The sequence below is a fragment of the Lepisma saccharinum genome, chromosome 4 (assembly GCF_977018435.1).
Source record: "Lepisma saccharinum chromosome 4, izLepSacc3.1, whole genome shotgun sequence".
Taxonomy (NCBI): Eukaryota; Metazoa; Arthropoda; class Insecta; order Zygentoma; family Lepismatidae; genus Lepisma; species Lepisma saccharinum.
The window spans coordinates 105,671,668-105,698,779 of NC_139232.1; the positions used below are offsets into that span (position 1 = coordinate 105,671,668).

At 36.0% G+C, this 27,112-nt stretch overlaps 1 protein-coding gene across 1 annotated transcript in view; it reads right to left on the minus strand.

The window, feature by feature from the left end:
• Positions 1-7,787: 7,787 nt before the first annotated feature.
• LOC145986706 (aminopeptidase N-like) overlaps positions 7,788-27,112 on the minus strand; it is a 36,809-nt gene continuing 17,484 nt past the window's right edge. Inside the window, exons 12-15 of the mRNA XM_083121027.1 lie at positions 25,664-25,831; positions 10,799-10,942; positions 9,842-9,923; positions 7,788-8,255 (exon numbers count right to left, since the gene is read on the minus strand). Coding sequence (XP_082977153.1) covers positions 8,085-8,255; positions 9,842-9,923; positions 10,799-10,942; positions 25,664-25,831 — 565 coding nt within the window. The 3' untranslated portion in view covers positions 7,788-8,084. The remainder of the gene's footprint in view (positions 8,256-9,841; positions 9,924-10,798; positions 10,943-25,663; positions 25,832-27,112) is intronic.

Genomic DNA, 27,112 nt, shown 5'->3' on the forward strand with positions numbered 1-27,112 from the left:
GGAGCTCGCGCTCTTTTGGATTCTGACACTCATCGACGCTACATGGATAATTAGTCCGATACTTTACAACACATTACACTGCTGAACTACGACGATGGAACACGGAGTTACCGCTGCCTAGCATGCTACAAGGCGCAAGGGATCGCTTGGCTTGGTGAACTGAGGGTCGCTGGATAGAACCTTGGAACTGTCACGATTCGGTCTGCGAGAAGCATTAGGACAAGACATCACACACATCTACCAGGTATGAACAAGCGTGAATAACCTTACACCAACTTTCCATATCTCTACCCTCCTAACGGAGCAGGTTCAGCCATCAGATATTATTAAGCTCTACCTAAATGTTTAAATGAAACTTCCCTGTGACCTCAGAGCCCAGGTAAAACGGGCATACAACATGGTGGAGGTGCTTCAGGCCCTTTTTTTGCAATTAAGTACCCTCCTGTACGAATTGCTTTACATTAAATTATTCTCTCCCACCCCTCCCTCCCACTTTGGGAGCATTTTTAAAGTAAATTTTTAGTAATTCCAACCCATACTCCCACAGTACGCTTAAGATGCGTCAGACCCAGTGACAATTTTGTGTATTACCCTATGGAAAACAACCCCTCTTTTTCTTTTATGCCGAGTCCCCCCTTTCAACAAAAATCTAGTCTTTCTGCATAATTTTCATTTAGTACGTATTCAAGCATCATTCACACAGGAATGAGAACACTTGCTTATACTTATTTGACCAGTGATATATTAATGACGTAAATAACTGTATACCCATACTTTCATTTGTTCTTTGGTCAGCACGACGAACCTTCGTTTATGAATATGTCACAAATAGCGTTGCACGAACACCTAGATTCCTCCCTCGACCAAATCATAGAGTTAGCAACTGCAATCACTGCAAATCCAATAAATTCACGACCTTTATCCCCAATTCCCTCCCCTCCACTAACACGGTTAAGGTCTGCTAATAGAAATTACCCTCAATTTGTCCTTGGACTAGCAACACCCGACAGAAACCGACCCCAACCCTTGGCAAGTACCCCGGCCCCTGTTTCAACTCCCTCTAACACTGTTAATAGTTCTGGTAACGTAGCTGTACAAATTTCCACCACTAACATGGCCACCCCAATCCCAACTGCGTTGTACCCGGCACCATTTAGCGGAAATGACCCTAAGCACATTGACTCATTTTTCCTCAAGTTTCAAAATCTAGCACACGCCGCAGGATGGTCGGAAGCTAAGCGTAAAGAGATGTTACCTTTATTTTTGACGGACACCGCTTTAACTTATTTTCATGACATACAGAAACGACCCAATTTTGTAGACTTGACATACACCCATATCAAAGACGAGCTAAGTACGTTATTCAAGGGATCATACCTGTCAACAGATCCTGTACAGATAATACTCCAAAGAAAACAAACGATAACCGAACCCATCCATACCTATGTTATTGCTAAGAAGGCATTGGTCCAGCAATACTTCCCGAACGCCACTGAAGAACAAACTCTCTCTTACATCATCACGGGACTGCGAGCCAAATACATTGGCTGTTTAACCAACAAGCATTTTGCCAGAACAGAAGAATTAATTGCCCACCTACAGAATTTCGAACGCCAGCAGTCATTAATTAATTCACGTATGTTGGAGGAGAAATTGGAAATAGATCAGGCAATCGCTCAGGCGAGCTTGCCCCAGACATTCACCCCGTCACCACTTCACAGCTGTTCGCATGCACAGGTCTACTCCCCCCTCCCAAGTAATCCATTGAACCCGACCCAACAGTTTGTACCATACAACCAGTGTCCATCTCCTTTTCTCCCACCATCGACACATCAAGTCCAAAGTCTACAGTCCAATCCCGCTCCCGTAAATAATTCCCACACAGTGTATCAAGGAATGTTTGCTGTACCGAGTTCTGATAGTGCCCGCTCCGCGCCGACACCAACCGTAGCCACAGAGAAACACGCTCCAAATGCCGCCTCTGGTGACGAAATAAACAAACTTTCGTCACAAATCTCGACCTTGGCTTTGCATTCAACCGAAGAGATGAACGCGAGTTCTCTTTTCAATCTTTGCTCAAATGTACTGGAATTTGCGAAAACGGCTAATCAAAACGCACATAACAGAGGTTTCAACAAGGGGAATACTAACTCTTCCTACAGAAATAATAATAATCATAGAGCTAATCACAGAGGTAACTTTCGATCGAACTCTCGAGGCCAGTTCAGAGGTCATGGTAACAAGAGGTTTCAACGTCGAGATCAGGGTAATCGCGACGATGCAAATACCTCAGCCTGTAAGTTCTGTGGTCGTTATAATCACGAGAGCGACAACTGCTTTTACAAACCACAACGAGAGAGTAGTTTAAACTAAAATCGTCTTCGACTTGCAGGAACGAAATCGAAGATAATACCAGATTAGATAAAGTTCCTATCATTGAAAGAAATGGCCTATACTTTATTAATAGTAGCATACAAGGAAAACAGGTAGATTTACTTATTGACGTGGGTTCCCAAATCTCAATTTATCCTTCCCACCTTCTCCCTACTGAAAGAAAAACATACAAGGTACAATCCACAATCCAAGGTGTGTCCGGATCGAAACTGAGTGTGTCTGAAATTGTAGTTCTTCCTATCATAATTGGAAAGCGTAAATATTCGCACCCATTTAGAATAGTAGATTCAACTAACGTCCCTCCCCTTTTAGGAAATGACTTTTTACGAACGCAGAGGTGCGAAATGTCATTAAAAGACAATACAATAACTCTTTATCATTTAGGACGTACTCCTAATTATAGTATTTTAAGATCAAAGTACAAGACTCACCAGCTGTCCCATGACATATTCACTCAAATTGAGAATGTAAATGTGTATGAGGGAAAAGCTACCCTTTCAAACACAGTTCAGTTAAGTCCACGAACAGAAACTTATATCAATTTGAACATTACCACTACGACACCTAACACCCCTAAGCCTGTACTTTTTACCCCATCTGCTTCCCTTATGGCCCAGCATCCAGTAGTCCTTCCCAATGATACAGTAAACACTCAGTCACCTGTAATTCCCAAAGACAAACCTATAGAAAAGACTAATCATGACAAGAAAGATGATGATGATGATGACGACTTATTCTTTCATCAAGTATTTCATGCACAAGCAGCAGATTTTGATATTAGTTCAGAACAACGTAAAGACCCCTATTTCAGAGATATTATTGACTTATTAGAAAACAAAGACAAACCTAGTAATCCTAAACTAGAAAAGCTTTCGTATTCTTATGTACTCAAAAATGGAGTCTTATACAGACTAATAAAATCAAAACTGGTAATAGGGATAGACTTTGTATTCCTCATGCATTAAGAAATCAAGTTTTCGATCTTATTCATGCACACAAAATGAACGGAAGTCACCATGGTGCTCAAAAGACATATAATTTAATGCTTATGCGCTACCTTTTCCCTAATATGAAGAAATTTGTGTACGATAAGGTTAGACATTGCATCCCTTGTCAGATTTCAAAGAAACCACAAGGTTCTAAACCGCATACGCTGCAAACATTTCAACCAGCCCAAATTCCTTTCCAACGAATTCATATTGACGTATGTGGTCCTTTAGTCTCTTCAAAAACGCACAAATACAAATATTTCCTATCGGTAGTTGATAGTTGTACAAGGTACGTAATTACAGCTCCTTTGGCTAATCACGATGCACAAAACATAGCAACAGCTTTAGTTGAGAAAGTCTTTTTAGTTCATGGCATCCCGGAAACGATCTATTTAGATCGTTCAACACCCAATTCAAGTTTACTCTTACGAGAGTTAGCTAATATTACAGGCGTACAACTAAAATATGTAGATACTTGTGCCCATTTCACGAATGGATTAGTTGAAAGTTCATTTAGTTACTTGAAGAAAGTTATGAGAGTTTTTGTGTTAGAAAAGAAGGATTCATGGTGTGACTATTTAGCTAGCGCAGCGTTCAGCCACAACGTTACAATCCATTCTGGATCCCTCCAAAGCCCGTATTTTACTTTGTTTGGCTACAACCCAAGGATCTTAGCTGACGCAGTCCTTCCTTCGAACCCCGACAATGTTTCCTAGACGAACGCACAGAGACTTGAACTACTGACATCCATACGAAAGACCGCACATGACAACCTGCATAAGCGTTACGAACAGCAGAAAAAGTACGCAGACAGCACTTCTAGGCAAATACAGTACTCACCAGGACAACATGTATGGATTCTAGATGCCACTCCAACTCCAGGCGTGTCAAAAGCCTTTGCGTCCTCTTATAAGTATAAAGGAACTATTCTTCGCAAAGTTAATGAGAATTCATACGAAGTTTCTTACATCGACGGCAGAAACAAGGAGAAATCTGACACTATTACTATTTCTAGACTCAAAGCCCGCTACGACTAGTGCCATGATAACCCCACTAACATTCATTAACACGCCACTCCGTTGTCACTCGCTTTAGCCTCTTTAGCCCTCTCGTTGCGTACATTGCACATGCTAGCATCCTATGATCCAGCATTTTCTCACGCTCATCGACTCCCCACCCCCCTCTTTCCACTTCCCGTGCACGCACTGCATTTTTGCGTTAGAACGAACTCATTTTATTTTTAATACAACATGGTTATTTTTATTTTTAACAAGATCAGGATTATAGAATGCTATCTTAATCGTCGGAACATTTATAATACATTTCTTGCCTAATAATTAATTTTTACAGATATTTTAATGTTATTTTATAATTTGCGATTCAACGCATAGTAATAGTCAGAACATATCACTTAGCTGATTTGACTACTAAGTACTTAGTGTGTTTATGATTCTAATTAGCAAATATTTTTTTTCCCCATTTGCTGGTACATATACGCTCAAATGAAGAAAAAAAGTACAAAGAAATAAAGAACGAATGAACTAAGATAGAACAAGATCAACGATTTAAAGAACAAATGAACTGCGTAGAACTTGCTTGAACTTTTGGCTTTTTGGCCATAGCAATTTTTTTTTATTTACGCTCAGGTGTAACGCGAACTGCTTCTTTGAAAGCTGCAATGCACTAAATATGTTAATAAAGCATATAATAAATATAGGCAAATGTTCCCACTCTCTCCTTTAATTTTATAGTTCAAATATTGATAGCATACAACATGGTATAGCTCATATCCCATGCAATTAAAACCTACTCTATTTTTCAATGAACTATTACACAAATCTATTACTTACTCTTTTTCACTTCTTTTTCAATTTTTTTTATTAGCAGCGAATCGAAGGCGCTTAAACCTTTGTCCACAATACACGTAAAATTCTTGCAATTGATTTTATATACGACATTTACACGTATTACAGAAGGAAATGTCTCGTAATCACTGAGTTCGTTCTATTATCGCTGAATTCTCCTTTCTTTTCTCATTTCATTCCGGCTAGGCCGATTATTCCACCTATTCCCCCCCATTCCCCCCCGGCGAACTTTCCTTACAACATGGAATTATTCCACCTACTCCCCCCCCCCCCCGTTGCCCCGGCGAACTTTTCTTCAGGTAAACCTGTTAATCATAAACAGGCCCCCTTCAAAACACTACATCATATAAGTAATAACGCACCTTCGCCGTCATTCAAATTAGATATTACCTCCCCTCCCCCCCAAAATAATTCACCAGTTTTAACTGAAAGTCCCTTTTCAATCGATTTTATAACCCGTCATCACTTATTGTAACTCTGCTCCACTACCTTTTGCTTTTTCCTAATTTTTCCCTTTTTTTTGCGCTTGTTTCATTCTCATCGCCACGGATGTTACCGGACCCATGACGACCACCGGCTTGTACCATCGAGCGACAGACCTAGGCTCATCGCAGAGACCGACGACGATCTTGTGGAGTTCCAGCACCAACAAGGACCCGTTCCCGTCTGGACCCCATGGCTGATTTTTCCATCTTCCACGCCGCGACCCAGATGTGGAGCGCTATACCCAGGACGTTTGTTGATCCAAAGCGCCATCACAAACTTGCCTTCCAGACTGCCCATGTTTACTGACGACACATGATATTTATTGTTATTTTTCATCGGCTCAAAGTGTTCCGGTGCTCAGCTACTTCAACTACCGTAAGGCACACGCAATTAGTACACATGCATGTCTTTTACAGTGCAAAAGTTTGTGCCCATGGGTGCTACCCATATTGGATTAGAGATACGTCTCTTTCTTTTGTGTTTTTTTTTCGTCAGCTGCACAGAACGTCCAGCCTATGGCGACATGCAGTTTACAGCGTTGCCATAATAATATACCTCAAGGCTCCGACCAGCATCGTGTATGTTCTGCCGAGTGTACTTTGAACTCAGCAAACAGTAAATACAACCGCGTGCGGTTCCAGCGTTTCTTCACACTGTGCTGACATGTGTTGTTTTTTTTTTTATTATCGTGTTGTCATAATTCATGCAAAACTAGTTCAGTGTCACACTTATGTAATTATTTGTATCCATGCCTCAAGACTTAGTTATTGTGCTCGTACTTTTTGAGTTTATATGAGGCTATGACCTACAATTTTCATTTTTTTTTCTCTACGTGTTTTTATATTTTTCTCAACGGTGTTTGATGCCACGTTATTTTTGATAATATGACTATTCTGGTGATTTCAATTATTTTTTTACGGTGATGTGATTCTTCTAGTGATTGGTTTACTGTATTGGTTTTCTACGAGTTTGATATGTTAATAAATCATAATTTTTAAATATAACCTACTCCGCACGAGGTAGTCGACCATCACAGAGTGGTTCGATTATTTCAACAAGGGGAATGTAGAGATATGGAGACTATTAAACCGAGAAAACCTCGTCATGTTAATATTCACACTTGTTTATTTCCTGAACTTGTCCGACCAGCGAGTGATCCCAAGAATGCGCTAACTTGTAACTTCCGTAAAACCAGGAACTGGAAAGGCAAACGCGTGGATCTAAACAGGATCTACCGCGTTCGAAAGGTTTAACAAACCTTTCGACGCCTGAGATGATAAAAGCAAGCTCCTACCCGGAGCTCGCGCTCTTTTGGATTCTGACACTCATCGACGCTACATGGATAATTAGTCCGATACTTTACAACACATTACACTGCTGAACTACGACGATGGAACACGGAGTTACCGCTGCCTAGCATGCTACAAGGCGCAAGGGATCGCTTGGCTTGGTGAACTGAGGGTCGCTGGATAGAACCTTGGAACTGTCACGATTCGGTCTGCGAGAAGCATTAGGACAAGACATCACACACATCTACCAGGTATGAACAAGCGTGAATAACCTTACACCAACTTTCCATATCTCTACCCTCCTAACGGAGCAGGTTCAGCCATCAGATATTATTAAGCTCTACCTAAATGTTTAAATGAAACTTCCCTGTGACCTCAGAGCCCACGTAAAACGGGCTTACAACAATATATATATATATATATATATATATATATATATATATATATATATATATTATACACACACACACACCCACACGCAGTGTTCCAAGGTAACGTGCAGCAACGATAAGATCCTCTCAAAAACCTTTTCTTACTTCTCCCCCTTTCCTCTCGAGGTAGGGGTTCCTGAGTTGGTAACATTCTACTTCAAACATTCCACATGAAAATATAAGTTCCTGAATTGTGAATTTGGTCACAGTTCCTGAGTTGGGACATCACCTCACCCCCCCCCCCCCCTGGCGTGCATATTCGTTGGTCTCTGTCGGACAGTAACAGTACTTGTGGTAAATCTAAGGATCATTTGGTGATAGAAAAAATTGTACTGAAGTGCAAATTGTTTATTCAACATATAAAACTAAACTTTATTTATACAAAAGTACTACACAAATACTGCTTACGTGGCACATAACCTATAATTATATCATGTACCAATTGAGAGCATGTACTCCTAGAATTATAACAGTAGTTAGTATTGTACTTTCTCATTGAAAAATTAAACAAGAAACGATGAAAAAGTTCATCGGTGGATAAGAACTTTGAATACAAATGGCGCACGTTGGTTGTAACATCACAATTGTTACAACTAAAGAATACTAAGAAAAACCTGAAAGCAAAAACTTTTATAAGTCCTCGTCTTCGAATTTCTGGTTAATTTCATCCAAAACTTCTTTAATTTCAGAGGCGATGACTTGTGTCCTCGGAACATGTACCTTTAGTCTCTCAAGTTGGGTCTCAACTAAGTCTTCAGCCACACCAAAATTTCCTTTATGGTCCTCGTATAGTTTGTTCGCCTGCAAGCAAATCAACGGCTGGTTAGTGATTGTGTGCACTATCCTCAGGGTAGACCCTGACATTTTGTAAGGAGGTCCTCAGTGACATAATTTTCACTCGTTTTACAGGTGGAGTAACATCACATAAAGGGCTTTGATTTTCTGGATATTACTAGCATTGCAAGTAAGTTAACAAATATCCTTGATTTTATGTTCAGTTGTCATAGGAAATATTTAGCTGAAGAAGAAAATGCATTGAAACATTAAGCTAATCGGGATACTGAGGATGAATTATTTCCATGCTCTTCTTGAAATTGCAATTATTTTTATTTTTATTCCATGCTCATTTACGGATATGCTGTACGTATGGGCTTATGTGAAATTCTTTGTTTTTACTTTACTTCTGTATTCATTCTCTCTTGTTTATTGTATTTCTATGTATGTTATTAACTATGTACGCAATGACAAGGCTAGATGGTGTAATATCCTATGACTGAACTTTGTCAGCTAAACGAAGGGGAAGGTGCATGCAAGGACTCGAACTTGAGAGCTACGGCTCACCATGCAACACTGACATCTCTCTGCCCTTTGGAATGAAAATGTATTCTTCCATTCTCTCTTCTCTTTACATCTTTATTAGGTCCACCTTTTCCTGTATATTTCTACCTTTATTTCCTTAGATCCTACTTATCTACTCTACTTTTGCTAATTTCTTTTGACTTGATTTCTCTAACGTTGTCTGTCCATTTTTCTTTGCTCTCTCTCTCTCTCCCTCTCTCTCTCTCTCTCTCTCTCTCTCTCTCTCTCTGTGTGTGTGTGTGTGTGTGTCTCTTTCTCTATCTTGTGCATTTACTTTCTTCCTTCCTTTCTCTCTCTCTCTCTCTGTGTCTCTTCTCTATCTTTCTCGTCACTGCTCCTTTCTATATGTCTCTCTCTCTCTCTCTGGTCGTAGATTTCCCTTCTTTTGTCTTTCTCTATGTTCTTCATTCTCATTTCTCTCTATCCCTTCTATTTCTCGCTTTTTCTTCCCCTTCATTTATTCCTATTCCCTACCCCCATTTTCTAACGCTCTTTATATGTCTTCTTTTCTTCACCTTAAAATACTACTGTCTTCAATATAGCTACCACATAACCTTCGCCCAGAAGCCTTCGCGCATCTTCCCCTCCATTCGTACAGCTCGGGCCATAAGGAAAGCTGTTCCACTCGACCTATTTCCTCCACTTACTACTACGATGCACCTGCTGTTCTGCACAGGTTCAATCGTCAACTTGGGTTCTCAATATAATAACAAGTGAACATGACGCCATTATAACCAGCTAAAGACCGCAACCTTCCAAATTTCTAGCCACAACACACACCCTCTTGAAAAGTTCTCTGCTGATGAAAATTAAATTATTCCGATATTCCTGCTGGCGAAAGAAAGCATCCTGAAATGATATGCAACCATGCCAAAGAGTAAAACAAATGGGTTTGACTACCTGTAAGATATAAGTACACAGGAACAGCTTAAGGATCTCACTGTACTGTTAATGCTTCGAAAGGGTTTATGATAATCAAGAAATAAGGAGAATGCATCTTTAGATTAAAAGAATAAAACGGTTCATACCTTGTCCAGATATTCCTGTGTCCTGATGCGCCCAAAAGATTTTGAAACTCTCCTTCTCCAAATATCAGGATCGTCGGCATACCTGGCCAAAAAAATCACATTATATACATATATAGACGCAGATAAACATGAGGTAACATATTAGAATGATTTTCTTTAATGAAATATTAGTACGAATAGTAATTAAGGAGGTTCATGTAGGGTTCATCTCATAACTTTCAACTACATTCAATGCCGTAAAAAGAGTTTCCAGAAGCTTCTAGTAGGCTATGTAGTTCAAATATTAATTTCCCTTAACGACATATATCACATCCAGTACCTTTCACTTTAAAGCGAGTTAAATAAGTCACACTTTGTGCTTCCAGTTGGTTGGTTGAGTTAACAATGAGGCTTATTTACACCTGTCACAATTTACAAAGAACAGAATATTTGACAATTACTACGACTAGAAACAAACAGGAGTTCCTGAAACATAATTCTCGTCACCGAAATGAACCAACTAACCGAATATATAACAAATACAGATACGCGAGTACAAAAATCTCCACATTATTGATAAAACCAGAGGCTGTAGATTGCCACTCAACACATACATCATCGATTAATACAGAAGATTGTACTGGCTGGGGATTAATGCAAAGGGCGATATAAGAAAGACGTCTGGGTAATCAGTAATAGAGGGAGAGTCAGAGAGAGGAATAGTTGGACAGCAGAGACAGAGACAGAAGAGAGAGAGAGAGAGAGAGAGAGAGAGAGAGAAGAGGAGTGGGAAGAGGAGAGGAGGGATGGAGAAGAAATAGAGAAGAAATCAAATTCAGACTGAATTGTCAAAGGGAGAGAGAGAGATGGAGAGAGGGAGAGGGCGATGAGCCAGGAAGAATGGAAAATGTTTTAACATCCAACACACACTTTTACTCACAAGGAATGCATTTCAGTACACATTAAACCTTTACTCACAGGTCTTTCCATTGATCATAATGTTCCGCAAGATGGTCCAGAAGATTGTTCCAACCATAAGAGTTGCTCATCAATTTATTAAACACCATATCAGCCTGCTGCTTGGTTATTCCCTCCTTCCCCTCCAATATATGGTCCAGGACCCTGCAAGAATTAAAACACATAGCGAATTAGTTATCTATCCTCTCCACGACAATTCTTAGGAATGACATCCAATATACCACAAGTATGAATGAAGGAATCTGTCACCAAGTAACGACTTTCTTCACATTTCTTCCTTGGATATTTTATTCTTGAATGAATTAATCTTATTTTTATAGCAATTTTAATATTCTTTTACTTTATTTAAAAATTATGTGAAAAATGGCTACCCTTGGAGACATGATGAAGATAACATTTTACACCCTATGTAATGTAAGGAGCACTTTAAAAGTTTAAGTCTCAATGCTCATTGGTTTTGGAGTTATGGTAGAAAATTGCCAGACATTTTCGTAGGGGTTTTCAGATCGTGATATAAAGTAGAAAATTGCAAGCAAATAAAAAAATCCTTTTTTATTACTAATAATAAACCGTTAATGATTTATTTCAAAATTAACATTATTATAACCTTCTGGAGAGACAAGAAGTAGGTGATTATCCATTACACATTTTTTTAAAAATGCTGTTACCTTCCATGTAGCTATTATATTTTGTTGTTAAACCTTTATACGTGTATCCCTCGTTCTAGAAAAATCTTTGAAATTTAAGTTTCTCACATAAAAATCTTATGTTTGGAGTTCACTAAATTGTAGACGGATTAAATGGTGGAATATGAAAACATGGTAGACATAATTTTCGAAGTAATTATTTTAAATTTCTGTTATGCTTTTGAGTAGAGATATAAGATTCCTTCAAACTTATACTTGGTTCGAGGCCTATTATTTTTATGAATGTAAGCACAGTGGTAAACCTATTTTGACGATGTTTTTGTCGATTTTATAGTATTGCAACTCTGTGATTTTTCATCTCATACCTGGAATGAGTGTCATAATTTCTTTCGAGTTAAATTACGTAACATTACGTAACATTGTGATGACTCATATTAAGCGCTCTTTTATTGAATTTTTAAAAGGGTAAATTATTGCATCATGTTATGCAACAAGTTATTACACAACATTGTGATAGCTCGTATGGTTAAACTATTGCGAAATCTTGCACAACAAGTTATTACGCAACATTGCGATGGCTCGTGAGGGTAAACTATTGCGCAATGTTTCGCAACAAGTTATTACGCAATATTTTGATGACCCGTATGTAACGTGTTGTTTTCTGATTGGTTTGTTATGACGTAATGCGATGATGTGGTGTCTTCTGATTGGCTTACTCTTTCAGATGTTTTCAACGTGGTCCGCGCTTAGGTTACTTAAAGGATTTTTGCATTACAGATCAGTCAGTATCGTGAGAGTGGTTGAAGAGTACGGATGTGTTGTTGCAGTGTTCCTCATATTTTTTTTGTTAAAAGTTAAGTATTTAATTTATTTTAAAGCTACATACTATTTTATTATTTTAAGTTTGAAAGTGTATCAAGTGATTTTCATAGCAATCTCGATCAGATTGAGTTTTCATGTGATCAGATGTTACTTGTTCTCTCCGGAAATTCTGTATAAATAACATAGCTGAAAATTTTATCGTAATAGCTACAATTATTTTATTTTGAAGGTGGTTCAAGTCGTTTTTCACACAGATTGAATTTTGACTTGATTGTGCGTTTGGTATTTTTCCCCGAGAAATATTATATATAATTACCAGAGCTGGAAAAAATATTATAATTATAACTATTATCTTTTAAGTTACATTGTATCAATTATCGTAAGTTTAAAGGTATTTTTTCCTAGCAAATAGAATCTAATTGAATTTTGAGTTGATTGTACGTCTTATTGTTATTTACTTAATTTTTTCAATTTGTGTTTTTTTCTAGAAAAGTATATTAAAAAACAAATGTCATCTACCAATTTCATCGAATGTGTTATTTGTGGGAAATTAATCTCCAAAACTAATATTAGCAAGCATAGGGAAAGATGTAGCGAAACAGGTTCGAAAATAAATCGTTTGTTGCCTACTAAGCCTTGTACTCAATGCGGAAAAATAATTAGCAATGCTAATTTAAGTAAACACATGAAAATTTGCAAGGCATCAACCGGACATGGAACATTGAAAAGAAAAATTGATCATGCTGAAGCTGAAGCTTCTACTTCCAAACAAATTAAGATGTCTAATGACCAAAAGCCGATTAGATCTGTATTCAACAACCAACTCTTGGATTTTCTTTTTTCTTCGAAACCAGGCTGTGATATTACTAGTTTTTGAGTGAAATTAAAACATCTATCATAAGTATTTTGAAAATAAAGTGGAAAACAACTCCATAAAAGTATATGTTGATCTAATCTGTAAATATGAGAAAACCAATGGTATAAGAAATATGTTCTTTTCTCACAAAACGAAAAACCAAGTTCTTCATTTGGCAGCCATTAATAATTTGAATGTTTTTTATTCTAATCTTACTAGTGAATTGATTAGGAAACATGATGAATTCGAGGCTAAGGGATTAGGTTGGTCTTTCTGTGGAAGTCCTCACAGATTAATCGCTTATGTAAACAAATTTACATCTTTTTCTGCTTCGAGCTACGTTCCACTTCCGGTAGAAATTCAACATAAGACAGCCGTGTTGAACATTCATAACACTGACAATAAGTGTTTTATCCGGTGTGTTTTGGCGGCGCTTCAGCCGATTCATTGTTCAAATAATCCATATCGGGTTAGTCATTACACACAATATGTAGACGAAATTGAATATGCTATGACAGCCATCGAATACCCTGTTGCTATTTCTAACATAACAAAGTTTGAAAACAGGGCACGAGATGGAGAAGGAAAACGATTAGCTATAAATGTTTATTCATATACTTCAGTTAAGCATTTTGTGTACCCTGTTAGGATAACTAATATTGTTGATGACGAAGCGGTGGAAATCAATCTGATTTTTCTCGGTGCTGATGATGATGTTCATCATTATACGCTAATTCGTCCACTCTCCCGCTTGGTCAGAAGCCAAACAACCAATCTTCATGCACACATCGAAATTTGTCCAAGGTGTTTAACCATATTCGACGATCGTGACCAACGTAATTAACAACATTTCCAAGATTAACAAATTGCCAAACAAAAACTTGCTGAACATAAAGTCTACTGTGGAGTCAACAGACCGGCTCGCATGTTGATGCCCAAAGCAAATGAATTCGAAGAATTTAAAATTTACAAGGCCTTGTTGGAACATCCGGCCATTATCATCGCAGACTTTGAGGCTTTTCTCAAACCATTGTCCTTATTGCGATCCGGATCCCGAATTTTCTTCCAAATAGTTTTGGATATGTTGTTGTTTGGCGGGATAGAATAGATAAACCATATATATTTCGCGGACCGAATGTTATTGAACTCTTTTTTAAAAATATGGTGTAGGATGTTAAGAAAATTGGCAGCCTCTTATGCCAATCGAAACCAATTATCCAGTGATGAACTTCAATCTTACAATAACATTGAAACGTGTCCGGTGTGTGATCAACATTTCACGGATGAGAATCGGAAAGTATTTCACCACAATCATTTCACCGGAAACTACATCAGTGGAATCTGTAACATCTGCAACCTCAAAATCCAGAAGCCTAAATTCGTACCAATATTTTTTCACAATGGATCCAATTACGACTTCCATTTTTAATTAGGAATCTTGGATACGATACGTAAATAATAAATATTCTTGCTCAAAACGAAGAACGTTATATTTCTATAAGTAAGAAAGTTAAGATTCCAGGAACGAATGAAATCATAGAGATGATGTTTCTAGATTATTTTAGATTCCTATCGGCAAGTCTCGATGCTTTAGCGAGTAAATTTATCGACGAACAATTTAAAATTACAAAAGCTAGTTTTCCCAACATACAAGTAGAACTGATTAAACGTAAAGGCGAATATATAACCGAGGAATCTAAATTTGACGATGACACTCTCCCACCTCAAAAAGAATTCTTCAGTCAACTGAAAAAAAAACGGAATTACGAATGAAGAATACGAACATGCGAAATTAATATGGAAGGAATTGAGATGCAATACTCTCGGGGATTATCACGATGCATATCTCAAATTAGACGTAACAATACATGCTGATGTTTTTCAGGTATTCAGAAAAACAGCAATAAATATTTATAAATTAGATCCAACATATTTCTAGTCTTCCTGGTTTGGCGTGGTCTGCTATGTTGCTCCAGACAAAAATCAAGTTGCAATTGATATCGGACGTGGACATGTTTCTTTTTTATAGAAAGGAGGATACGGGGGGGATGGTGCAATGCTCGCGGAGACACGCAAAGGCAAACAATATTCACATGTCTGAGAATCAATACGATGCAAATTGACCTTCGAATTACATATTTTACGGTGACGTAAAAAATCTCTACGGATTCGCAATGATACAAAAACGTCCCTACGGAGGATTCGAGTGGATAGGTCCCATTTCGATTGATATTAATCGTTTCGACGATCGTGAATTTGGTCTATTCATTGAGGTGGACATTGAATTTCCAAATAATTTGTATGATACTTTTTCCGATTTACCTCCGGCTCCCGAAATTAAATGTCCTCCTGATTCTAATCAAAGCAAGCTTTCGTTAACTCTGGAGAGAAAAGAGAGATATGTCATCCACTACAAGAATCTCCGGTTTTTGATTGGGAAGGGTGTTCAAATTTTAAATGTGAGAAGAATTCTCAAGTTCAAACACTCTCCATGGTTAAAATCTTATATTGAGACCAACACGAGACACAGAACAGCTGCCATTTCAGAATTAGATAAAGATTTCTATAAACTAATGAATAATGCCGTTTATGGAAAAACGATGGAGAACGTCAGAAAGCATGTAGACATAAAATTAGTTTCAGATAACAATAAATGTAGAAAATTGGTATCTGATCCTAGATTAAAATGGCGAAAAATTTACAACGAGAATTTGACACTTTTTAATCTAGATATAAAATTGATAAAATTCAGAAAACCTATTTACGTTGGTCCAACAGTTCTCGACTTGTCGAAACTGCACATGTTCGAATTTCATTATAATATTATGAAACGCTTCTATAATGATAAGCTGTCAATTTTGTACATAGACACCGATAGTTTTATTTATGACATACAAACACCTAACCTCTACGAAGATCTTAAACATTCTTCCATGCTTGGGTATTTCGACACTTCTTCCTATCCTCAACCCAACAGATTTGGAATTCCTTCCCGCAACAAGAAGGTTCTCGGGAAATTGAAAGATGAATGTAACGGTGATATTAGTGTTAAGTTCGCTGGTTTGCGTTCGACAATGTATACATTTAGAACAGAGAGCAGCATCACGAAGAAAGCAAAAGGAGCGTACAAAAAGACCGTGGAAAACAAACTATCATTCCAGGATTATATTGATTGCCTTTATTCACAGTCGAGGATACTTCGAGAGGATAATAGAATGCAAAGCTCAAACTATGAGATTACAACAAATAAAATAAAAAAGTAGCCCTAGATCCACACGATGACAAGAGGTGTATCCTCGAGTGCGGAATCCATACTTTGCCTTGGGGGCACTTTAGTTTAAAGTTAATAATAATTGCACTCAACACATGTGAAAAAAAATAAACCTAACATCAAACCAAAATTTTGAAAATAAAAAAAAATCTACACGTAGTTTAATTTTTTATATATTATTCTCTCCTATTAAAATTTTTCTATCACACTTTCATTTTTTACATCATAAATATATGATTTCTCCACAATTAAAATTGCACTGCATATTGTATTTTCAGGTAGAGTTTCATGAAATTCACATACTAATTTAATATTAGTTCGATCATTTATAACTACCAATTTTCTTTTTGATGCATTGATTAAAAACATTGGTCTGTGAACTATGAACTCATCTGGATTATAATACATAGCTATGTTACCTTCAGTTACTCTTTTAAAAGCACTATAAGCTTCATATAATTTTAAATAATCTTCTTCTGTAATATTTAAATTGTAATTTTCACGAGGAAATACGTCATTTCTGCCATTCTTCAGATACACATCTTTAATTTTACAATTATCAAACTGGCTGCTATCCTTTTCCTGATTGTCATCTCTCCCTGTTTGAAACAGTACAGCTACAAACTCTGGCATGTAATATTGCAAAGATTGGAACTGATTAGTAAGGTCAAATTCAAACAATTTACCCTCCACAGGCTCCTGAATGCATTGGTATGTATAAAACATTATCGGAATTTGGGGATTTTTCAAAATGTTGGCTTTGTATTTGAGAGCATAATTCGATTCATATTCAACTATAGGCATTTGTAACTCCATAGACTGGATCACACATTTCGCAGCTTCGGGTAAACTAACCTCATTAGCTGTTCCATCTGCATTCAAAGTTTTGTATCTCATGATGGCATTATGATCATTGGGTGCTCTGCGAAATATGACACTCAAACCACCTTTCCACATAATTTCTTTATAATCAGAGAAAAATCCAAATAGCAATCTCATGGGGAACAGTACTGTGTGACTTTTTGCTTGAATTTTTGTTCCAGCTTCGAACCCACCAACTTTATAATATGCACTCTCTGATTTGGACAGTTTCAATGATCTCACTGTAGTGGATGTAATTCCAGGGCAATCAATCCTGTCAATCACTGTACCATGGTTTCTGACTTCAATTTGAAAAAATAAGAATGGAACAAAATTATCTATAAGTTTTATATTAGCCCCGGATGGGGGATATTCTTTATCATTACTTTGTTTTACAATATCAAATTTTATACAGATCAGATCTATGTGGAAGAATGAATCCGTCCCCCACCGTGATGTCATACTGTATCTCTTTATTGGGCTGATTCAAATTTGCAAATGTCCACCTGTTTTGAGGGAAGGACTGTAATTCATAACTCTCTATATTTTCCATTTGGTACTTATTTATATATTTTAAAAACATTAATTTCTATTATTGCAGTGCTATTTGCACCAGCAAAATCGATGATCTCATTTTTCTCATTTGTAATTGTTATCTCTATGTAATTAACTTTATCAATAGAAACAGGGAAATAGACTGGTGGTATTGGGGAATAGAAGATGGATTCCATAAATTCTGAATTTGCTTTAAATTTAGCAATAATACCTGTTTCTTTGTGGCTACCAATCGAATTTTCTTCTGCTTTGATAATCATACCTTTGGCAATGTTACAGTGGATATTCAATGTCTCAATAGCTAAGAATTTTGGTATAAATTTACCTATGTGCCTAACACCTGGTTCTAATTTGCTATTGTTCTCAAATCCTAAAAGTTCTCCCATGGTAGATAAGTCCATTGTTTCATTGGTAGTTACAATCTCTACTCTGTGTGTTACAGAATTTTGAGAAAGCAAGCCAGTGTTTGGAAGTTCAAATTGTAAAGTAGATAAGTCATACTGTCCAGGAGGATTAATTATTTTTTCATTACCTGCTAATATAGTATTGTTGTAGGTAGTTACATTCGGAATCAGATACATACTGTAGAATGCTCTTAGAGCTATGGATTTTGGATAGATAATATCATCGTGAAGATGTAGTTTCAAAACCGAAGTCTCGCTGGAGAGATGAAAATTTCCCATATTTAATATATAATACAGTTTTTGAAAATATTTTAATTTGATGTTTGGTATTTTATTTAAAATTCTGAGCATCGTAATGCAAACATGGCCACATATAATTTGATAGAAATCTTGAATACGATCGTCGTTGTAATAAATTTTAACATGTTTCAAGTAACGAATTAATTCTGTAGGGGGTACCCCTTCGAAAGAATCGAAAATAAAAGTACTGTAATTTTGTTTATAATAGCATATCCAGTGAGTCCCAACGTTTTCGGACTTGTCCAAATGCACTACGCCACATTCTCAAGAGTGAGGACTGCCTTTAGAGAGAGAATCAGACATGAAACCCCCCTGAAGTGTTTAATTTTAAATATTTTAATTAAAGATTCAATGTCTTGGTTGGTAAGAGCTTCTTCTTTTTTTAATTTTCTGAGTGCTCTAGACTTCATACCTTTGCCTATTTTTTTCTCCATGGCAAGATTATGACGTTTTTGTTCTTCTAGTTCCGCCTTATTTTTTTCGAATCAATTATAGTTTTGGCAATAGCAGCACTACCCCCCAGCCAAGCTCCCAACTGCCCCCAATGCAGCCAGGATAGCTGGAATGCTGAATATAAATCCTCGACTGTGTGTTTTCTTTCTTGTATTTTGCAACCGTTTTAATTGTGGCGAACTGAGTAATAATTTCGTTCCATTTCCTTTGGCTATACATTGCCTCTTCTCTTCTTGTTGTTTTTTAGTTAAAATCGAATTAAGTTCTAAATTTTTAAGATCATGATATGGTACTTGGTATACAACTCCTTTTGGTTTCATGTTGTTTTATTATTATTATTATTATTATTATTATTATTATTATTATTATTATTATTATTCAGGGTATTTATATTACAAACCCCACCCTAATTTTTGTTTTGTATTCATAGCAATAGTTGTACCCAACGCTGTTATTTTTTCACCCAATGAGGCATCTCTGCTTGTTAATCTTCCAAAAGCTGCCTCTTCCAGTTTTTGATCAGCCACATAACGATCATTCAGATCTTTGTGTGTGTTGTATGCAATTTCATGTTCTTTACAAGCTACATCCAGAGGATTAATACCCCTGTCCCCTCCTTCTATTCCTTTCTCAAATTTTGTACCTGGTTACCAATATCGTGGTCCTGGTACGTGTAACTGGAACGGAAGTTTATTAATAATATCATTTACTATAACTCGACCCTCTGATATATTCCAGAATTTAGGAGGTACAGTATTGATAATATTAATTAAGTATCCTATACCTTTAGGATCGTTTAGAATAAAATTAGCTAATTTGTCACTAATCATGTTTACAATACCAATTTTCTCATTACGGAAATTATTGTTCCCAGCATATTCCTCCCATGCTATAACCAGCAACCTATCTATAAGTTTTTTCACATCGTTTACCCATATAAATTCCTTAGGTAAAGTATTATATTGTCTTATACCACTACCGGTTTTTAGTTGATTCCAGATAGATTTAATGAGATTTTTGTATTTATCCCCGCTGCTCGATTTCACATGCTTTTGACTGGCATCGTTATTTTGGTACAAAGCATCACAGAGTGTCAAAATTTCAGAGTAACTTTGATAATCATCTTCTGTAAAAATTTTTGGTTCTTTTTTGGTAATGAGCTCCCATAGCCCTACGGTACCAGGATATCTGGACCAGCTGTTTCTCCCACCCAAAATAATTTTTATGTTGTCCCCTTCGAATGTTACTTTAGATTTGCCAATTTTCCATACTACGCCTTCATTAGCCTCCATAGTTTGATACAATCCAAACACTTCATCTTTTCCGAACTTTCCTGTACTCAGGTAATCCCTTGCCAGGGGACCCAACTCCATTTTCTCTGATTCTTCTATAGCTGCTTTAGCAGGTGGTTCCTTAAGTACCAGGGGTGTGTGTATACTAGATAATGGCGTAGGAGGAAAATCTGCATAATTTTTAGGAGTAAGGGGTACCAATTCATTGATGACATTTTTATTTTGTTCTGTCACACCCTTAATCTCTTTACCGAGACCACTGATTGCATCGATAATAGGTTGGTCTTGACGCTTGTGTTGTTCGTAAAAACCTCGATTCTCTGATTTCCAACTTTGAAACGTTTGGACAAGTACTCTCGTAATTTCGAATTATCTTCTATTTTATGTTTTGTCATATTTAGTTTTTTTATTAATGGTTATTTTATATCGTTTCAACGTTTAAAAAGTCGTTGATTTTATTTTTGAATTTACCATTGATAGGTTTCCGAGTCATGACGATGATGACAAATCCAAAATCGTCGCTGTTCCAACAAGATGAACAGAATTTTGAAAATTGGTTGTAATTTAAGTCTCCTCCCACATAATCATCGTATACATGTTTCAAATTAGTATGATCTTGACGAAACAAACAGATTAAGTTTGTATTATCTCGTAGTAATTGTTTGGGAATTTTGGAATAAGTTTGAGCTAAATAAAAGCAGTATATTTCTTTGTGACGACCCTGTGTAAAAAAAATTCTAATTTCATTCTGATTTTCCAGAATAACATAATCGAATACCGCAACAGATTTTTTCAAACATTGGTCGAGAGGTTTTATTGTTGATGCAAATGTAGCTATGCCCAGTCCATCGTACAGCTTCATGAGTTGTTGGTATTTCGGTTGTTCTAAACTCTTTGAGAATACATACAAGTGTCTATTTTTCCAATCTAGCCAATTGGGGACAAGCAAGAAATTATCAACCAGCAATTTTTTTTTTACACAACGTGATGGGCCTGCAATGAGGCATCTTATGTTATCAGGTAACAACTCTCCATTTTTTTATTAGTTTCCACTACATCTGGTAAACGCTGTACCACATTCCATGTTGGTGTCAAAGAATCACCTGGTTTGCTTCTATCCAACTTTCGTCGGGCAGACCTAACCATTTCACATACAATTTATTATTTTTCTTCTTCAATATTTTCTCGATTAGATATGTATCTCGATATTTTGTTTTACTAAGTTCCTCTTCATGAAATCTCCCTTTCAATATTTTGTTATGATTATCGTTTATGATGTATTTCTATTCCCTGGTAAAACTTGAACCACTGAGAATAACTCCGTACTCCAATTTTTAGTGAATCCTTTTTCGAATAACTGTTTATATTTACTGACCCTTACCTCATCCCCTATTTTAAATTTTGGCTTTTTGGTAGTATATTTATATTTTTTACAATAAACAGTAGAAATTAATCGTTGCTCATCAGATTTGGTTACCTCAGCAGGTTTCATGTGAATAGTACTGTGTACTGTATTGTTATAATTATGAACTAGCTCGGGTAAAATTTGCACCCACTTATAATTGCCTTGTAGAGTAAATTGTCTCCACATGCGATTTTTTAATGTTCTGTTGAATCGTTCCACTATACTAGCTTTCAGATCACTGTATGTACAATAATGTTTAATATTATGTTGTTGCATTAACTTAGTACATGTAGAGTTGTAAAATTCTTTCCCTCTATCTGTCTGTAAATATTTTGGTATCCTTCCCTCACTAAATATCAACTTAAAAGCCTTGGTAACACAAGTACCAGTCTTGGATTTTAGGGGAACAGCCCACGCATATTTGCTAAAGGTATCAATAACTGTAAGCATATATTTGTAACCATGATTTATCTTATCCAATTTTTTTAAAGTCCCCCTTGGGGGGGGGGATCTCAATAAGATCAGCCTGAAACAAATCATTCACACCTTTCGTTACCACACTCAGTCGTTTGTAGTTACGGCGAGCTGGTCTGTGTAATTCATTAACTATATCTTGTTTTGACATCGGATTCTATAAGAAAATATGGCATAAAATGGATTATCCTCGGGGTATAATTGTTTCACTTCAAATAATAGTTTGTCATTATCTTGCACAGGAAAAACAGATAATTCTTGATCCTCATGTATTTTATATTTTTTTCCAGATTCGTCCCAATATGCAACAGGTATCTGTAGTGCTCTGTAGATGCCATCTTTTCTCTGTAAGGTGAAATTTTGTACTTCCACATGCTTTCCCTTTTTCACATAGCTAAATTTTAAAAATTTAATTTCGCCATCAAGGAAAAATTCATAAGACTGACTGTAAGAGTACATTTTGTAAACATTTCCTGCATTATCATAAGTCCAGTGCCCTCGTACATTTGGTACACTCTCAAGCCTAACTATCTCAACAGTGAAAAATTGACGTAATTCGAGATCGTCTAATCTGTTTAATACCGTTTCTTGATATTCGTTTATGGTGCGTACCACTTCATCGTAGATGGGTTTGATTTTCACATCGACATACAATTGTTTAAATTGTTCTTTGAGATCGTGAAGTTCTTATGTGAAACCTGATAAAGCATATTCCTGACTTGTTTCGAGGATAGCAATTTGTTCTCTAATGTTGGAAGTAATCTCCAGTAAACTTTCTACAAGTTTCAATTTAGTCCTCTGGTTTGTAAGATCGAATACCTGCCTTCTGATTTCTACAAACAATGCATTTAATTCATTCACAATCTGATTGGTAGGCAAAGTAGCAATAGTATCTTGAATTATGGCAATTTCCGCTTGAATATTCTTAATGTCCTCAGACTTCAATATTCTATTTACTGTTCTCTTTACAGATCTCATCTCCTGGGAAGTAGGTAAATTGGATACTGTGTTTTGAAGTGAGGTTAAAGCTTGCTTAACTACATCTAATTCTGTAGCAGATGCTACACTGGTTAAGGCATTTTTAAGTTACTGTATGTCATCTTGCGTAGGGGTAGACTGTTGCAGTATTTGCAATTTGTTCGGTATGTCGTCTAGGAGAGGGTGAAAATGAGATAGTTCAGATTCAGTGTTGAGATTTTCTAATTTTGTGATCTGTCGTTGAATTACATTTAAAGATTCTGTTATGCTTGGCAACTTAAATTCCAGAGTTTCCTGTACATTCGCCAATTCGTTTCTCATGGTTGTCAACGTATCTTCAAAATGAGCTGTGGTACCCTGTATCTTTCCAAAATCTTCGTAAGTTTCTAATTGCAATTTGATGCTCGCTACACTGCGAGCGATGGCATTTAATCCGGAAGATGAAGGTAAATAATTGATAAAGTCTTCTAATATTTGTAGTTTGGAGTGAACTTCTGTTATGGCTGCATGTAATTGGTCTGTTTGCAGTTCGGATTTAATATATTCCAGTGATGGAATTTCAAAAGATAAAAATTGGTCCCGTAATTAAAGAATTCTTGCATTAAGCAGTTCATATTGCTCTTGAGTCTTGATAGTTTCAAATATGGAAAGAAGTTCGCTACGAATAGTATTCGCTTGGTTATTTAGTTCTTGCTTTACATGTTCCGAGGTAATTGTTTGAATTTGACGAATTTTCTCAAGATCATTTTTTAATTTAGCTTAATTCTCTTTTAAATTTTCAACATTATCGAGAGACGGTAAATTGTATATTTTTGAAGTAAAGACTTGAGTTCCCCATCAATTTTTACTATGGGATTAATTAATTCAGACTGTAGATTGGTAATTTCAGCATGTAAGCTTACATTCAAAGAATTTTGTAATATTAATAAATCTGATTTAAGTTTCTCTGGACGTGCATCTAAACTAGCAATCTCGCTGTAATTATCTGGAATCTCCTGTCGCCTTCTATTACCAAATATATACATGTTTTTTTTGTTTTTAGGTATTTTATATATTAATAAGAGGATAGATTATTCTTATTTCGATAAACAAAAGAATCAATTTATCATACTCTCCAATTATCTCAGCATACAAAAATTCACCAGCTTCCACATCATAAGACGTATCAGGAAGTAATGTACTATGTTCAATTCTATACAAATTTCGACCTATATGCAAAACTGCCGCATTGGGTGGTGAAATGTTTATTTGAATTTTCCCACTAACAGGTAACTTACTTGATGATAAGTTATTATTAAATACAAATAAGTGCTTTCCAGTATACTCGTCAACATGAGACCAAATACTGTTGAAGTGAACAAGAAGTAACCCTTTCAATTGATGATAAATTTCTCTAAATACATCCATGTTTACTGGAATTCTCTCTACAGGCTGATTATGTTGTTGCTTCTTAAACCCAAAAATATTCATGACGTTTTATTTTATATTAGCTATTTTTTTATTATATATAAAATATATATTTGTACTAAGTATTAAAAAAATTAATAGATACATCAAAACTCAAACTGATCGAAATTACTATGAAAAAAATCACTTGATACACTTTTAAACTTAAAATAATAAAATAGTATGTAGCTTTAAAATAAATTAAATACTTAACTTTTAACAAAAAAAAAATATGAGGAGAACTCCAACAACACATACATACTCGTCAACCACTCTCACGATACTGACTGATCTGTAATGTGAAAACCCTTTAAGTAACATAAGCGCGGACCGCGTTCAAAACATCTGAAACAGTAAGCCAATCAGAAGACACCACATCATCGCATTACGTCATAACCAACCAATCAGAAAACAACACGTTAGATACGGATCATCATAATATTGCGTAATAACTTGTTGCGAAACATTGCGCAATAGTTTACTCTTATGAGCCATCGCAATGTTGCGTAATAACTTGTTGCATAACATAATGCAATAATTTACCCTTATAAAAATTACAATAATAGAGCGCTTAATATGAGTCATCACAATGTTACGTAATGTTACGTAATTTAACTCGAAAGAAATTATGACACTCGTACCAAGTATGAGATGAAAAATCACAGAGTTGCAATACTATAAAATCGACAAAAACATCGTCAAAATAGGTTTACCACTGTGCTTAAATTAATAAAAATAATAGGCCTCGTACCAAGTATGAGTTTGATGGAATCTTATATCTCTACTCTTTTGGAACACGAATTAAATAAACTATATTTCCGTTGTAGAGTAACATGATTAAATAATAATATGTTGGCTTCTTTGCTAATTCGGAATGAATTTTCCAGGGAGGTTGATTTCTTTTTCAACGACGTCTTTTCAATGTCACCCTATTTTTTGGTGGTTAATGACGAAACATTGGACAACGCATACCACTAGGTTTCACCTCTTTAATTCAAATATTTACCTCAAAGCCTGCTTGCCCTGAACTCGATCTAAAACGAGTTAAGCAGAGCGAAAGAAAATGACTTCGCCACTCGATTAGTGAATTCCATTACTTACTTTTGAACCTTGTAAGTGTCCCTAGCACAGCCGGCAATCACTCCAATGAAGTAGTTTCTGTCCTTAGGGTCAAAAGAGGTCGGTAGGTTGAGATATCTCTCGAACAGGAAGTCCCATTCCTCTCTTGATCCTAATTTTGCAACATAGCACAGGTCACGTAGTTGCATGCTAGAAAAAAGAAAGAACAACTGTAACACAACATGGGTGCGTGTTTATGTATGTTTCATGGTTCAATTCAAAACGTGAACAGTCTGTTCCGGTTTCCCTCAATGACTTATCAGCAGACGACAGTGATTTATGACACACCCCATATTTTACAAGAATTTCTGTTTCCCTTAATTTAAGCTGAAATGGTTTCTGTTGTACACGATGATCAACGCAAACAACAACGAATTTGGAACGTATATCCTTATGAGGTGAAGTAAAAGATTTACTGTTCATGGAACAATGGCAAAGTCACGGTACATACTGAAGGTATCAATCTCTATGTGAAATTATAGTTTTATTATTATTATTATTATTATTATTATTATTATTATTATTATATTGTGTTTGTAGTTAGACACTTTGGGTATTCATTTAATTTTGTGCATCTGTTACAGCTATATATGTGCCACGGACGTAGCGTACTGCTCTATATGCAGGTTAGTATATGTGTCACATTACATTCACAAGAGTTAGGTGGCAGAGCAGCCTACAGGCTGAACTTTGCCAACTTATTATTGTGATTATTATTACTTCTTCCGTAAAGAAAATGGTATGTACAAGGCTGAAAACTAAATATGATTCTTACTCTTCTTTTCATGTAGCTGTTTCCCAGGATGACTATGATGTACTATTCGATGAAAATATCTGGCCTAATGGGTTATTAGTAACAAGGTTTTATGGCGAATTGAAAAATGGCAATATAGTTGCCAACAAAGACAAAAGTGTATCTGATACAAATAGTAACAGTAAGTCTGGAGAAAACTCAACTTCAAAAAACTAAGTGGTTCTTTCCTTAGTAATAATATGATTAAATGTTTTTAGCAGAATGTTAGAGGAATTAACACCAAATTTGAAACATTAGTAAGCAATATAAATATTGAAAATTATGACATAATTTTTCTTACAGAAAGTTGGTGTAAACAAGATAGAGATTATTTTATAGATTTAGATCCAATGTACAGGGTGATAAGAAAAGATAGAAATCTGGATTTAAACAAACAGAAATCTGGTGGTGGTGGTTGTCTTTTATTTATTAAAAACAAGGTTCAGTTTAAGATCTTGGAATCACCTTTTACAGAATTGGATGTAATTTGGGTAAAATTAATGTCAAATAATTCTGATCCAACCATAATAGGATTGCATTACTTGCCACCTGATTTAAACTGTGACTTGGTTGCAAACTACTTTGATTGGGTAGTTCAAGAGATGTTAATGAAACACAATAAAATAATTTTAGTTGGA